A 16,835-nucleotide genomic window follows, 5' to 3' on the forward strand; every position below is an offset into this window, starting at 1 on the left:
AAACATCCAACTCTTGATTTTGGCTCAGGTCATGGTCTCAGTCTCACAGTCACGGGATTGAGCCCTGTGCTGGGTTCCGTGCTGGCAGTGTGGAGCCTGCTGGGATTCTCTCCTTCCCCATCTCTGCCCTTCCCCACCTGCTTACGCACATGTTCTCTCTCTCAAAAAATAAACTTAAAACAAAATAGAAGACTGCTAGATTCTCATTTCTTCTCTATTCAGTCTATTGCAAAATAAAAAAGAACAAGCCTCACAGACAGTAGTAGTTGGAAAAGATTGTTTTAATGATATTAAAATAGATAACTATGGCTTTTTAGACAACTGAGACTTTTTCCTTGATACTATACCAAAATATAGTAAGTGGTGGCTACTTAAAAGTTAGGTGCAATGTGGAATTTGAAACCATGTGAATAAACTTTTCCTATTCTGTCCATTAAAAATCTCCTAGCCTAATGTGGAGAAAGAGGAACCTTTTGCATTGCTGGTGGGAATGCAAACTGGTGCAGCCACTCTGGAAAACAGTATGAAGGTTCCTCAAAAAATTAAAAATAGAACTACCCTACGACCCAGCAATTGTACTACTAGGTATTTATCCAAAGGACACAGGTGCACCCCAATGTTTATAGCAGCACTATCGACAACAGCCAAAGTATGGAAAAAGCCCAAATGTCCATTGACAGATGAATGGATAAACAATGGATATATATATGTGTGTGTGTGTGTGTGTACACAACATATATATACATGTGTATATATATACACACATATATACATACATACATACATGGAGTATTACTTGGCGATCAAAAAGAATGAAATCTTGCTATTTGCAACAATGTGGATGGAACTAGAGTGTATCATGCTAAGAGAAATCTGCTAGTCAGAGAAAGACAAATACCGTATGACTTCACTCATATGTGGAATTTAAGATACAAAACAGATGAACATAAGGGAAGGGAAGCAAAAATAATATAAAAACAGGGAAGGGGAACAAAACATAAGAGACTCTTAAATATAGAGAACAAACTGAGGGTTGCTGGGGGGTTGTGGGTGGTGGGATGGACTAAATGGGCAAGGGGCTTTAAGGAGGATACTTGTTGGGATGAGCACTGGGTGTTATATGTAGGGGATGAATCCCTGGATTCTACTCCTGAAATCATTATTGCACTATATTTTAACTAACTTGGATGTAAATTGAAAAATAATAAATATAAATAAAAATTTAAAAAAATAAAAATCTCCTAGTCTACCTGACATTTTAAATAGATTTTTACCCATATGTGACTGTGTAAGATCATGCATTGGTCATACTCAGTGTTCACTGAGTTACCTGAATTTTTCAAATGTTGACATCTGTCATCATAGGATTTATTTTTTAAAAGTCACATTTGTTTATATCCCCAGTGATCTCATCAGGAAACTCTTTAAATATGGGAAGCTGCCAAGCTTGCGACGGTGGATACAAGTTTCCCCAAATCCTAACATTCACTTGAAAGCCCACATTTTAGCACTGGCAACAAATATGACCAGCTGTTTTCCTTGAAATGACATGGACAATCTCTCTTAATTCGTCTTCAAGAAATATCCACCAAATTGGAATACCCATAGTTTGCCAGTCAGAAAAAAACTCAAATTAAAACAATCACAGAAAGCTTTCCTGGAGACAATCTTGTACTTGGGTATATAGCAGACAGAGTGCCAAGTGCTTTATGTATACTTCCCATTCATCACATGGAATGTTACAAAGAATATACTCAAGGACCAAAAGTTAGTAAAATTATTACATCAAAGACATCTTTAGGACTCAATGGAATGATTCTATAAGAACAGAATTTCAGTTACTCGGGTTAGCTTTAGAATGAAACATTTCTGCTACACCATTCATTTAATAGTATACAGAGAAAAGGTAAAGTAATAGGAGTTTTACACCAATAGAGAAACAATACTCTTCCACCTCATTCTACGTTCTGCTTAAGGAAGCCAAAGAAAAATGGTTTAGTAATACTTTTCTCTGGGTCATACACTAGAGCTAGGCAACAATAAGACAAGATAGCTTTTCAATGATATCCTGTTAAATATTTTTCTATATTTTTTCCTCTGTCTACTTAAGTAATGCATAATCAAATTCTTTTTTTTTTCTTTCAGTAAACTCTATGCTCAAAGTAGGGTTCAAACTCACGACCCTGAGATCAAGAATCACATGCTCTACTGATTCAGCCAGCCATTATCAAAATCTTAGTAATATCCTCAAACATAAAAACTACTGCCCCCCTCCTCCACTCATTAGATGGAGTTTCACTGAGGAACTCAGAGCATATCACAAATGTCATCTCATCTAATACTTTACATGGGTTTCCAATGACCTCTATGTTAGGTGGGAAAAAACACTACTATAGAGATCCAGATGGTTATAAACATTACAACAAGTGAAAACTCCTCAAGCTGAGTGATGGAGAGAAACTCATTTTGCATTCTTTATTTGGATCTCTAACAATATTAAAGTATACTCATCATTGCCCTGAGCACTGTATAGACAGATCTCCTTTAAACCTTACAGCAATACTATAAAGCAGGCAGTACTGTCTCCATTTTAAAGATGAGCAAACTGAGGCTTGGGGAAGTTAAGTGGCCTGACCAAGAACACACAGCCAGTAAGAGGCAGAACTGGACAGAAGCCAAGCCTGTCTGCCTCCACAGTATACATCCTTAATCAGAGGCTATTAATCTAAAGAAAAGTAACAGTACTGGAGTGTGTGGATACAGGAAAGGAGAGACCATAAGGTACCATTCTGGCCCCTTCAGAGTTATTGATTATAGACACTGCCAACAGCTCTGAAAGATCCATATAGGCTGTGCTATTTTACAGGTGTCATAAAACGAGGCCAGGAAAGCTGAGTAACTCCCACTAGCATCCATACTCAGTCACACTAGTGTCAACCCCCACATTCTTTCCGTAATACCACATCACAAAATTGGGATTTAAGTGTTCTCTATTAAAACATAAGCGCACAACTGGCTTCTTAAAACATACTTGCGTGACTTTATTTCCTCCAATTCTTTTGTGAGTTTCTCATTTTTTTCTTGAGCCTCATGTAACCGGCGCTTCAGATCACCAATCTCCTCTTGGGCTTCAGATTTAATGTCATTTGCAATGACCACAGCAGTCTGGAGATCAGCTTGAAACTGCCGCCATTCTGCAGATTCTTCCTACATTAAAAAACTAAATTTTTATTTCCAAAAGAAAGTAATAAAAACTTATAAAAACAATAAAATGTATTTATGATTCAGACTGTAATGCACTGTCCTAAATGATGATTAATTTCTTTTAAATCCCAGAGAATTGCTATTACCATTTCTAACAGGCAACAGGTAATACAATTAATAGTAGTAAACTTATTCTTAATGAGGAAAAGGTTTTCTAGTTGATCTGTCTGCTAAGGCATCAAGCACGAGTGCTCAATCAGTATGAATGACAATAATGTCAAGCCTCCCTTCCTTATGCAAGTTTCTAAGTCTTATGAAAATAAACACATTATTTAAAATTTATATAGCATTTTACCTCTGAAAAGCTGAAGAAGGTAGATAAATGGTGTGTGAACCATACTGAAAGATTTTACATGAAAAACTATAAATATCCTGACATCAAAAACTAACAGGAAAAAAAAATCAAAAGTAAAGGAAAAGGAAGAGGAAGCCAGAAGAAAAACACAAAACTCAAACTAGGCAGTCAAAATCATACAAAAAGAGGAGCTAAGGAACTGTATGATCTGCTGCTTCCCACAGTCATGGAGGATGCGGGTGTGGCTGGGTGGGCAACCCGCCCCGCCCCAGGGCGTCTCCTCCACCAGAGCCACAGCTGTCCACTCCCAGGCCCAGCATCCATCACCCCAAAGCAATTTTCTGACACCATGAATATAGTCTAAGTAACTGAGGCAGGACCCAAACTATGAGATGAGCTTCCCCAATCTGCATCAGAGTGGCACTGCTATTGGCAAGCTGATCAAATCCACAGAAGACAGAAAACCCAAATGGAAACAGCTTGGCTTAGGACACTTTCTAATCAAGAGCTTATAAACTTTCTTTCCAAAATATAACACTTGCTTTCTAAATCCACCTTTTAAAAATTACCACTCATAAATTACTAGTAGATTCTTCTATCCAGAATCTAGCACTGATCCCAACTTGAAATGATGCCATTTACTTTCTGCCCAAAGCCCAGTGGGATCAGTATTTTAACCGTATCTGAAGCTTAAGATGAATGCTAACACAGTCACAGGCTACATGACACTCAACTTTCAGAAACCTAGGTTTTCTAATGAGATAATCCATGAAGATTTATCCTACCCGAAGTCTCCTGTGGAGTGTCTTGATTTCTCTTTCCATGTCATGTTTTTGGTCCTGGAGTTTTTTAACCGTATCTGAAAAGAGCACAGAAGTTTAAATATTTATTCTTAAAGCTGTGTTCAAAAGGAATAATATAAAGGGAGGAGGAATTTAAATATAACATTAAAAAAAAAGGTCATCCTGCCCAAAGACTTTATTTTTAATACAAAACTTTAAAAGAAAAAAAGAATGTTCAATCCAAGTATTAACCAATATTACTTTCTATGGAAAATACCAAATTTAAATCACAATTTCTGGATTGCTTCCTTCCTCAGTGTCTAAATTCTGAAACAAAAAGTTAAGTAAAATCAATTGTTAGAAACACGCACATTGTTGGCTCATAACCAATCAAAATAACACTGACTACTATTAAAGTGTGAATTTTGGGGCGCCTGGGTGGCTCAGTCGGTTAAGTGTCCGACTTCAGCCAGGTCACGATCTTGCGGTCCGTGAGTTTGAGCCCCGCGTCGGGCTCTGGGCTGATGGCTCAGAGCCTGGAGCCTGTTTCCGATTCTGTGTTTCCCTCTCTCTCTACCCCTCCCCCGTTCATGCTCTGTCTCTCTCTGTCCCAAAAATAAATAAACGTTGAAAAAAAAAATTTTTTTAAAAATAAAGTGTGAATTTTTAATAAAAAGGGTTATTAAACTAAACTCTTTATGAAAGATAACTTACTTTACACACTGGAAGAAATTCTAAGAAAGTGGTGAATTAGAAAAATGTTTACAGATTTACTAATTATCTATATAATACCCTGGAGAGCTGCTATTTACATGAATTCTATGGAAAGTCTTTTTATAAAATAAGTGGTATATTCATAAAGTAAATTAATACTCCTCAAATTAGTTCTTGCATAATATAAATTTTCTTCATATAATTCCACATTCACTGTAAACATTTAATTAGTACCGCTAATATGCAAAGTACCATTCTAGATACAGTGGGTATGCAAATGTGAAGGCACAGTCAAGACTGGTGCCCCTGGAACGAGAAATGTATGGGAAGTCACATTCTATTTGGAGGTTCTGCTCAAAAACCCATGCTTAAGAGGAAATGTCTTAGGAGGTGCCACACTGGTAAATGCCACCAAGTAAGTCTATCACAGTTGGTTACTTTGATAGCTCAGCACTTTCTCTTGGCTTAAGCACCAGAAAAGGCACTGGTATCTAGAGACAAATACTCTAACTTTACCAGTTGTCCCCCACTGCAGGAGAATCCTATCCTTTCTGTGTTCCAACTGTTTGACTGTTAGTGCCAACACTATTAAATTTCTTTACACATCTGACTTGACCACTAGACTGGAAACACTTCAAAGTCAGAAGCTATGTGGTAACTTCACAGTCCCAACACCTGGCACATGGTAGAACTGTAAATGGAATAAATGTCGAAACATGCAAGCTAATGGAAAGAGAAAGAGAAAGCAATACTAAAATCATAACCTATGGAGTTTTAAAAAATACTCCACTGACAGAACTGAACTTTCTTTTTTAATTTTTTTATTTTATTTTAGAGAGAAAGGGTGCATAAGCAGAGGAGAGGGACAGAGGGGGGGAGAGGGAGAGAGGGAGAGAGAGAGAGAGAGAGAGAGAATGAATCTTAAGAGGTCTCCTTGCTCAGCACAGAGCCCGATGGAGAGCTTGATCCCATGACCCAGGAAACCATGATCTGAACTGAAATCAAGAGTCAGATCCTCAATTAACTGAGCCACCCAGGCGCCCCTGAACTCTTTATTATCAGGGACATCATCACTATAGACATTGGTGTTTTTGGTAAAAATTCTCTCCTATTCATTACACTTTGTAGTAGGAACCTAGGCATAGTGAACACCTGCATGCAGTGTCACATGTAATCAAAAAATCTTTCTTAAGGGGCACCTGGCTGGCTCAGTCGGTAGAGCATGCGACTCTTGATCTCAGGGTTGTAGGTTCAAGCCCCACATTGGGTGTAGAGATTACTCAAAATTAAAATCTTAAATTTTTTTTTTCAACGTTTATTTATTTTTGGGACAGAGAGAGACAGAGCATGAACGGGGGAGGGGCAGAGAGAGAGGGAGACACAGAATCAGAAACAGGCTCCAGGCTCTGAGCCATCAGCCCAGAGCCTGACGCGGAGCTCGAACTCCCGGACCGCGAGATCGTGACCTGGCTGAAATCGGACGCTCAACCGACTGCGCCACCCAGGCGCCCCTCAAAATTAAAATCTTAAAAAAAAATCTCGGAGTGCCTGGGTGGCTCAGTCAGTTAAGTGTCCAACTCTTGGTTTTGGCTCAGGTCATGATCTTGTAGTTCATGGGTTCGAGCCCCAACGCAGGTTCCCCATTGTCAGCACACAGCCTGCTTGGGATTATCTCCCTCTCCCTCTCTCTGCCCCTCCCCCACTCGTGCATGCTCTCTCTCTAAATAAATAAACTCAAAAAAAAAAAAAACCAAGAGAATAAAAAAATCTATCAATCAATTAATCAATCTTGGGGCACTTGGTTGGCTCAGCCAGTTAAAGTATGTGACTTCTGATCTCAAAGTTGTAGGTTCAAGCCCCATGCTGGGTGTAAAATCTTAGAAAAAAAACTTCCTTAAGCTAACAAATTATTAGCCTTTTTTTTTTTTAACGTTTATTTATTTTTGAGAGTAAGTGTGTGCGCAGGCAGGGACAGAGAGTGGGGGAGGAGCAGAAAGAGAGGGGGACAAAGGATCTGAAGTGAGTTCCCATGCTGACAGCAGCAATCCTGATGAGGGGCTTGAACTCACAAGCCCACAAGATCATGACCCGAGCCAAAGTTGGACATTCAACCAACTGAGCCACCCAGGTGCCCCACAAATTATTAGTTTTTAATCAACACACAAAAGTAGGGGTGTGCTGATGATATCTTTTCTTAGACTGCTTATCTTCCCCTCCTAGTTCCATCAGAAACCTGCTCTGTTGTAACCTGTGTGACATGATACCTTTAATTCAGCATTGATACATTTGTGTTCAGATATTTTTAAATGACATGAATTCACTTCAGTAACAACATAAAAGCCTAGAATATTTATAACAATTATATGTGTAATATTATAAATATATAATGATGATAAATTTTCTAACTAGAAAAAAAAATAAATGAGTAAAACATGGGGGGGGGAAACTGGCCAATTTTGGTAGCCAGTAGTTAACTCCCTCCCATTCATCGCCACAAAATTCTTCAACCAATTTCGGGCCTTTGAAATAAAAACTGTTCAAAATTTACATCAATTCAACAAATACCTCATAAGTACGTACTTTGTGCCAGGCTTTTTTCTAGATGCTTAAGATACAAGGGAAAGGGAAAAAAGATATAGTCCTTACCCTCCTAGGGACAGAAAAGAGGATGTTTTTATAATGAAAAGGATTAAACTTTAAAAGTCTGTCTCTGTATAAGCTGCCTCAGACCTCATTTAACCTGGAAACAGGGTCAAAAGGGCTATTCAATTTGGTTAAGGGCAAAGTGGACACCGATGAGTGAGTCCAATACCCTGATCCGTATCTCCAGAAGCAAGGATAACTCTGGAACCAGCATGGGACCTCAGCTCCCTATTACCTATATGTAGACAAATTCAAGGTCTTGGTGATATAATCAGACACAGATAAGAAGGACAGAAACTGAAATATTTCTAGTGTTGAAAACACTAGGAGTTATATTTTTCATTTACACTATATTTAAATGCAAAACATAATTAAAATAGGCAAGCGAACAAAAAAATGTGAATTTCTCCTCCTCTGCTAAAAACCATTTTCTTTTTCTTCTGGTCACAAAGGACATATATACCTATCTTTATATATAATTCACACAAGACAAATGACAGCAAATCTTAGTACTGTTCAATTTAACATCTGGTGTGTCTTTGTTCTCAAGTGACATGTGAAGCCACCTGGCCATCTTAGACTGATCATAAAACCTCAAATTTCATTCATTTATTTTGTTCTTATCCTTCTCTCTTTACCCGCCACATAATCACTACTCTTAAAAGGACATTCTTACACACTCAGCACTATGTATTTATTATCGTCGTCTTATTAATGCTTTTAAATAGGAAGGAAGCTGGCAGCCAATGGAGATATTTATGCAGAATGAAGTACACTACAAGTGTCTCTAGGGAATTTGATTTAAACTTCATAAATCAACTGTATTTTCACTTTGTAACATAAAGTATTAAAAATGACAACAGGCTTTTCCTCCTTGGAAACAGAGGAATGTGTACTTATGCTCTTGTTTGGAAGACTATCTTAGCAAAATTGCCATCTGGCCCAATTAATGGTTACACGAAAGGATACTGTTAGTCTTCAACTCTGGGGCCTGTAAAAGCAGTTTCCTTCCTCTTCCAAGTTCTTCTACAATGAGGGACACTGCCATCTACTGTCTTCAACTCAAAAGCAACATTAAATTCTACCAAAGAACAGAAGTACTACTATGATCTCATTTTTAATTACAAGTTACAACTCAATTTTACAATGTTATTTTTATTCTAGAAATCAAGTAAATTGCTATTCTCACTGTAATTAGACCAACTTTGCTCTGAACAATTCTGGGCACTGCTCTGCCCATTTAATAATGGGGTTCATAATCTTTTCACCACCAAGAACTCTCACCCCTGAAAAACAAGGAACAATCAACCAGGCCTTCGTTCCGGCTCCAGTTATATACCCATCACGCATGCTGATGTTACTGGGCAACTACCATGGGCACAGGCTCAACCTGTGACTCCTGGGGGTAGAAAATAATCAAAGTTCACAAGCAAATTTCCTGCCCTCCAAATCCATGAAACTCCTCAGAATACTGATATCCCAGTACCATCAGACCCTTCCATCCTATCAAGCACCTCCACCTAACATTAGGGGCAATTACTAGAGGAAGAGAAATGGCAAGAGTAAAATACCAGTTAAAATACCATGCCTTAGGGGCAGAGGGGAGAGGCAGGCACCTTTTATCCCCAGGCCACACCTTTATCCCCAAACCACAATTCCTGATGCTTTGAAAGAGGACACAGATGAGTTTCAAATAAACCATTTACTACTATATTTTTTTTATTTTTTATTCATTTTTATCATCCCTTCCCCCCAAAAAAGTAGATACAACTTTTTCCCTTTGACTCTAAAGGGAATGCATGCTCACAATAAACAGTCTGGAAAACAGAAAAGCGTTATAAAAATAAAATTACTCATTATTTGCATTTGGCATATATCCTTCCAGACTTCATACGTGTGTGAACTTTTTTCTTAAAAGTGAGATAATACTAATTATACTTCTTCATAAGCCTTTCTACTTAGCAGTAGATAGATAAATGGACAACTATCAATCAATTCAGATCTACAGCACTGATGGCTGTTAGTATTCCATCAGTTGGACATATGTTTTAGTAATCTCCTATTGACAAACAGAATGGTTCCACAATTTTTGTCATAAACACGATGAGTATCTTTACACAATTGTTCAGATATTTCTTGCAGACACATTTCTAGAACTGTAAGAAGTAATGAAGGACAACTCGGAACTATTGACAGGATCCAAGTCAATCCGTTAGAAGGATCCAGCTCAAGAATGCAGAAAATTTTTTTGAGAAGTCACCAAGTTATAAAATTTATTGTATAGAATACACTGTATCAGTATTTCTTAAGGAAATCATCATGCCTGGTCACCATTTCAATGTAATGCTGTATTTAAAACTTGTATGTTTTTTAATTACAGAAATAATACACACAGCTCATATTCTACTGTCCCATTATCTGCTTTATTCCATCTATGGCTGTACACATAGACCTGTCTAATTTATCCTCACTGATGAAATGGCAGCCAGTGGGGATGCACTGTGCTCACAGGTTATTAACTAGATCTCAACTTCCAAGTTTTTGTGGTAACCAGTAATTCTGCAACACACATATCTAAGCTTATATTTGCAAACTAGTAAGAATGTTTCTAAACATTGTTGCTAAAGTACTGTTGTACTTTAAATTCTGATCAATACCCTGAAAAGGCTGCAGCAATCTATACTCCTTCCGACAATACACAAGAGGTCCCTTTTCTCCTCTCCTACACACTATCAACTTTTTTCACTTTTCACACCTGCCAAGTGAAAACTGGCATCTTGTTTTAGAGTTTATTAGTGAAGTCAAGCATCTTTTCGCACCTTTTCTGCCTTACCTATTCATACACTCTTTTTGGCTAATGGATTATCCTAATGTCATTGATATATGTCAATATATATATATTGATACATATAAGACTCTCCTTATATATTTTATATGTACTACAAATATTTCTCTCAAAGTCCTTTATTTATGGTACTTTTATTTTGCTGAACTGAAAATTCCAGTAATAGTCAAATAGGAAACTTTCCTTTATGGCTTCCCACTAGTGTTGAAAAAGGCTTTCCCATCAAGAATTATACAACTCTCCTCCATTTCCTTCTGCTACTTCTCTAATCTCAAGCCACGTTTACTCACCATAGTCAATAGTGTTCCATGTAAAAGCGCAAAACCTGTGTTGCTAGATGACGGGCCTTAGCCCCCAATCTCAGGAACTACAGAGGGCAGGAAAGGAGCTATACATAAATGCAAGCACACAGCAAGCATTACTACACAAATACAAAGTGGTCAAAAAAGTCACTGTAACTGATGGGCACATCACTTGAGCCATACCTGAGATCTCGTTCATGCCACTACCCTCAACACCACTCAGCTTTGGTTTGCTGGACTAGCAGTGAAGTCATTAACTTAATTTATTCAGGCTCAGTTGAGTTGCTTCTTTCTGCTGTTTCTCTTTTAAGAAACTAAATGTCCAGTAAGTCCTGGTTGGCCTTTCTTACAAAGGACAAGGATAATTAATATCAGTGACTTCCACACGTCTCTCAATAATTGTAGAAGTCACTGTTCTAACTACAGGCCTCTCCCCTCAACGCAATGACTGGATTAAGGCTCCATTGATGATATATGCCTACAGGGGGCCCTCTTCTGGAGGCAGAAGTGGGTGGCTTCAACCAAGGAAACAGGTGTGTGTGGGTGTGTGTGTGTGTGTGTGTGTGTGTGTGTGTGTGGTTGTGTGTGTGTGTGTGTCGCCATTTCACTGCTGGGCCAAATTGCCTCTCCCTATGTGTGGTCTTCATTTCAAGACAACATGGCAGCCTGCTGTTACTTCAGGCAGGGCTTTACTTCTCTTTCTGATACCGAAGTTATGGCAGGAGCCCCTGGCACCATGTTCCCCACCTTATTTAGAAAAAGAATTCAAGGAGCGCCTAGGTGGCTCAATCAGTTGAGCATGTGAAACATGACTTCGGCTCAGGTCATGATTCCAGGGTTGTGGGATCGAGCCATGCGTCAGGCTCCGTGCTAAGCGTGGAGCCTGCTTAAGATTCTCTCTCCCTTTGCCCTTCCCAACTCAAGCTCTCTCTCGTAATAAATAAATAAATAAACAAACAAACAAACAAACAAATTTGAGCCTGGGGCAAACACCACAGCCAGCACTCTACAATGGAGAGGGTGGTACAAATGCTGACAATCTTTTATACCACAGCCTGAAACTGCTGCTCGTCCCAGACCCTATGACCCCTGAGGAAGAGGTTTTAGTACCCCACCCCCAAAGTTTGGCTGGGAAAATCAATACTCAGAGTTTCAGTGTTCTCCTGGACTATAGGTTTGTTGTTGTTGTTGTTTTTTTTTCTGTTCTGTTTGATTTCTCCATAACTCCAATTCTATCTGCTTTATATATTCCAGAAGTTAGTCAAAATTGTTGATCTACTGATGAGACCCCTCACCTATTTTCTATCTTTGGTTTAGTTTCATTGTAAACTTTTTTTACTTTTTAAAAAATGTTTTTATTATTGAGAAAGAGAGAGAGACAGACACAAGCAGGGGAGGGACAAAGAGAAACAGAATCTGAAGCAGGCTCCAGGCTCCGAGCTGGCAGCACAGAGCCTGACACAGGGCGTGAACTTGAGAACCGCGAGATCATGACCTGAGCTGAAGTCAGATGCTCAACCGACTGAGCCACCCAGGCACCCACAGATTCATTGTAATTTTTGTATTACATGGCAGGACCATGTTACTAGGATTTTGGGAGGGAGAGGAAGTATATGTGTGGCCTCAGGCCATCATCTTGAATCAGAAGTCTTAACAGTATTTATTTACTGAGTGAATTTTATATCAGATCTTTATAATCTGGATGCTAAATCCAAATAGTACTAAAAGGTACTGCAGGCCAAATCTAATCAGTATGGCACTGATGTTACCTGGAAAGCCATCTGGGACTCCAACTACATGTTATGCCCTATGATACTGTCCCATACTCACTGATGCTGTACTCCTTTTTTTCAATCTTTTTTTTTTTCTGTCCTGCAGATTAGATAGTGACTACTGACTGATCTTCAAGTTCACTGGCTCTTCTATGTTTTTAATTTGCTGTTTAAATGATTTAGTGGGCTGCCTAGATGGTTCAGTAAGTTAGGCATCTGACTCTTGGTGTCAGCTCAGGTCATGATCTGACACACATGATTCAGGTCATGATCTGGCACAAGTCATGATTTCGTGAGTTCGAGACTTGTGTTGGGCTCTATGCTGGCAGCACAGAGCCTGCTTGGGATTCTCTCTCCCTCCCTCTCTCCTTCTCTACTTGCGCTGTCTCTGTGTCTCTCAAAATAAATAAACTTAAAAACTATTTTAATGATTTAGTAAACTTTTTAAATTAGCTGTTAAATTTCTCAGTTCTATAATACATATTAGGTTCTTTTTAAACAGTTTTTATTTCTCTCCTGAGATTTGCAATTTGTTCATTCATTACTGGCAGATTTTCCTCAACACCCTGAGTGCAGTTACAACAGCTGCTTTAAAATCCTCACCACTAATTCCAAAGTCAGGATCATTTGGGGGTCAATGTGACTACTAATGGGTACAGTTTTTTTTTAGGGGATGAAAAAGTTCTAAAACTGAGTATGGTAATGGTTGCTAAAATATTCCACAAATGAAAAGCTCAATTTCTCAGGGACCTGGGCTGGCTCAGTTGGTGGGGCAAACGACTCTTGATCTAGGGGTTGTAAATTCAAGCCTCATTTTGAGTGTAGAGATTAAAAACAAAATCTTAAAAAGAAAATCTCAATTTCTCAATTAACAGCGTTCCTTGTTATCAAGTGCCCTATACCAAGTGATGACTTAGCATCAATACCAAGTGCTAGAATTCACTAAGAAATAAATTAACTCCTATCAGAATATAGGATCCTGGTTCCTAAGAAAACTGTTAAAAGTCATTTTGAGGACAGGTGAGAAAATCTGAATGTGAGCTATTAGATGGATACTAAGGAATTATGCCAAATTTAGTAGATATGATTATAAGGAAAACAGGAGTTGCATGACACCAAAATATTAAGTGTCTCATGGAGTCTACAACTTACTACAACTTACTACTCAGTCAAACACACACATATACAGATACACACATGGAAGGAGAATATTATAAAACATTAATGACTGTCAAATCTAGGCAGTGGGTGCTATCTCTACCATGTTTGCAGTATTTATGTATATTTGAAATTTTCATTTTAAAAAAATTGGGGGGAGAAGACACCGGGCTAAAAAAAATTTATTCAGGATTTTCAGCCACTTCATAATAAAAATCCACATAAAGTTTATATAATTTTTATTTTGTCAATCATTTTTCATTCCAGGAATCCTTATCAGCTAACATTTTTCTAGCCATTAACCCAATTACCACAAGGTGTCACTCTTTCTGTGTTCAAATCAAAAGGCCTGCAAGGGAAAAGGTTGTCATCAGTACTACATGGAAAATACACTCAACTTCCAAGTTAATCTGAAAAACTTTAGAACTTCTTACATTTAGGAAATACAGTTACATAAATCCTCTCCGTTCAGAGACACTGAAATACAGATTAGATACGAATGTTAAACTCTCCAAAGTTTTTTACAATTTCAGATGAGAAAGTTTTATCTGTAGGACTGTAACTGTCTCCAAGAAAAGAGTCCCACAGTCAGCTACTTCAGTAGCCAAATGACTCAAAATATTCCGAATAACCTTGGGGTCAGTCCACAGATGCCGAGCCAACTAGCCAGAGTTCAGAACTGGCAAAAGACATGTTTAGGACTCCTGCAAATGACCCACTCTCTCCTGGAACTAGCTCAAACCTCCCTGCCTCTGCGCCCACAGCACATGGGATCTGGCCCAACGCTGTATTTGCCTACTGATCCTCTGTCAAGGAATAACACAGAGCTCAAAGGATCAGTATCATGAACCACAAGGCTGAAAAGCTTTAACCAATGTATCCAAAAAGGTTATTCACATTCTCCTTGTCCCCACCTGGCTATCATTAAAGTGTACTACAACTTAAAATTTGTTAACATTTGAGGAATCTGGATGAAGAACACTAAGAATTTTTAAGATGTATTATTTGGAAATAATTTCAAATTCACAAAAAGGTGCAAAAACCAGTACAAAAAGCACCCATATGACCACTTTACACAGATTTGCTTATGTTAACTGTTTACCCATCTTTTTCATCATTTGCCATCTTCTATCCCTGTCTATCTGTCTTTATCTATCCCTGATGTTTTCCCTGAATCCTTTAAGGATATACATCATGGTCCTTTACCTCTAGATATTCAGTGTGTGATTCGTAAGAATAGGGACGTTGACTTACATAAACAGTATAGTTATCAACTTTATAAATTGATATGGTTACATATGTTTATCTATAATCCACTTTTGTCCTATCTAGTTTTTTAAAGTTCCAGTTCTGTCAGAACACCTGTTATAGCATTTTCCCTACAGCGTTAGACAGAGTCTAGGCACAGGTATTGCATTTAATTCATGTCTCCTCAGACCCCTTTAATCTAGAACTTTTCCACAGTCTTTGTCTTTTATGACACTGGCAGTTCTGAGGAATACAGCGCCACACATTCTTGTGTTTTTAGTAAAACATTCATTTTTTGTCTATTTAAAGTTTTTTTTTTTTTTACGTTTATTTATTTATTTTGAGAAGAGAGAGAGAGGGAGCATGCTCAGAGGAGGGGTAGAGAGAGAGAAGGAGACAGAGAATCCCAAGCAGGCTCCACACTATCAAGTATGGAACCTGACATAGGGCTCGAACCCACGAACTGTGAGATCATGACCTGAGCCAAAATCAAGAGTCAGACACTTCACCGACTGAGCCACCCAGGTGCCCCTATTTAATGTTTCTTTATGATTCATTACAGTTATGCTTCAGCCAGAATATGGCCCAGCTGAGCTGAGGGTGAGTCTGATTCTCTGTGCCTCTGTCATTTATTTACAGGATCACCAGTGAGGTCAAAGTGTTGCCCAATTTTTCCACTGAATAATTTCTGGTTGTTTCTTCTTCCTCACTTGCAACATAATAAATAGTCTGTGGGAAGACATTTTAAGATCAACCAAATTTTTGCTCCTCATCAAACTATCAACACAGAAATGCTTTGTACTAGTTTTGCGATTTTTTTGTAAGTGAAATAATTGTAAAATAATTTCAAAAAACTTAAAGCAATTTAAAATAGGAGTTTCAATCCTACCAGATCATAAAATCTCCATGGTTGGGAGGAAAACCAGACAAATAAAGAAAAACCTGTGCTTTAGACATAAGATTACAAAGGATGACTGATTTTTGTCTCAGTATACCTGCGATCATTAGAACAATAAATGGCTTTTCTTAAGATCTAAAAAAATAAAATAACAATCAGTTTTTCCTTAAATGATTTTCTGTAACCAAGCACAGTTTTGAAGCAATGCTTCCTCTTAACAGTTCTTCCTTATGAACAAAACATAGCAGTCCAAAGACTACTGGCTAATGTGTGAAATACGTTTTGCCACATGAGTATTTCTGCAGGCCACTGTCTACTGTGCCTGTCCACTTCAGCAGTGACAGTGACCAATTTTCATTTTGTTACTGAATGCAAACTGTCCCCGCTCGTTAACATGGGTACAACAAAAGGAATGAAAAGCTCCCCCATCACTTACTCTCTAAATCGGAAATAATGAGGTTGTCATGAAGTTTCACAGCTCGATGTTGTTCTACTTCATCTTCAAGTTCAAAGATGGTTTCTTTCATGTCACTCCTCTCTGTGTCTTTTTCTTCCAGCTCTGATCTTAGTTTCTCTAATGTCATATTCAAATCTTCTATTTGTTTCTTAGCTTCTTCTTGGAAGGCTCGGTATTCATCTTCTACCTGTATAGAATGATGGTGCACATTAGAAAAGTAGGAGCTGCTCTAAGATAAATTCTACAATGCATGTACACACTGTTTCAAAGGAAGCAAAGCATGAGTTCCGAGGTATGAGCTAAAACTAGCTCTGCAGTAACTGTATGAATATATGAAAAAGCACTCTATAATATGCTTAAACATAATTTGTTGCTATATCACTGACAAATTATATTGACATATCACTGAACTTACCTAGATTATTTATGAGGAAATTTAAAAAAATTTCCCTCCTCC

At 38.1% G+C, this 16,835-nt stretch overlaps 1 protein-coding gene across 4 annotated transcripts in view; it reads right to left on the reverse strand.

The window, feature by feature from the left end:
- Positions 1-16,835, reverse strand: part of SPECC1L (sperm antigen with calponin homology and coiled-coil domains 1 like) — a 139,348-nt gene that overhangs the window by 67,199 nt on the left and 55,314 nt on the right. For all 4 annotated transcript variants that reach the window (XM_027044117.2, XM_053206216.1, XM_053206217.1 and 1 more), the window contains 3 exons: positions 16,358-16,565; positions 4,345-4,418; positions 3,032-3,207 (listed from right to left, as the gene is read on the reverse strand). In XM_027044117.2, the coding sequence (XP_026899918.1) occupies positions 3,032-3,207; positions 4,345-4,418; positions 16,358-16,565 (458 nt within the window). The remainder of the gene's footprint in view (positions 1-3,031; positions 3,208-4,344; positions 4,419-16,357; positions 16,566-16,835) is intronic.

Source organism: Acinonyx jubatus, chromosome D3 (genome assembly GCF_027475565.1).
Source record: "Acinonyx jubatus isolate Ajub_Pintada_27869175 chromosome D3, VMU_Ajub_asm_v1.0, whole genome shotgun sequence".
Classification (NCBI taxonomy): Eukaryota; Metazoa; Chordata; class Mammalia; order Carnivora; family Felidae; genus Acinonyx; species Acinonyx jubatus.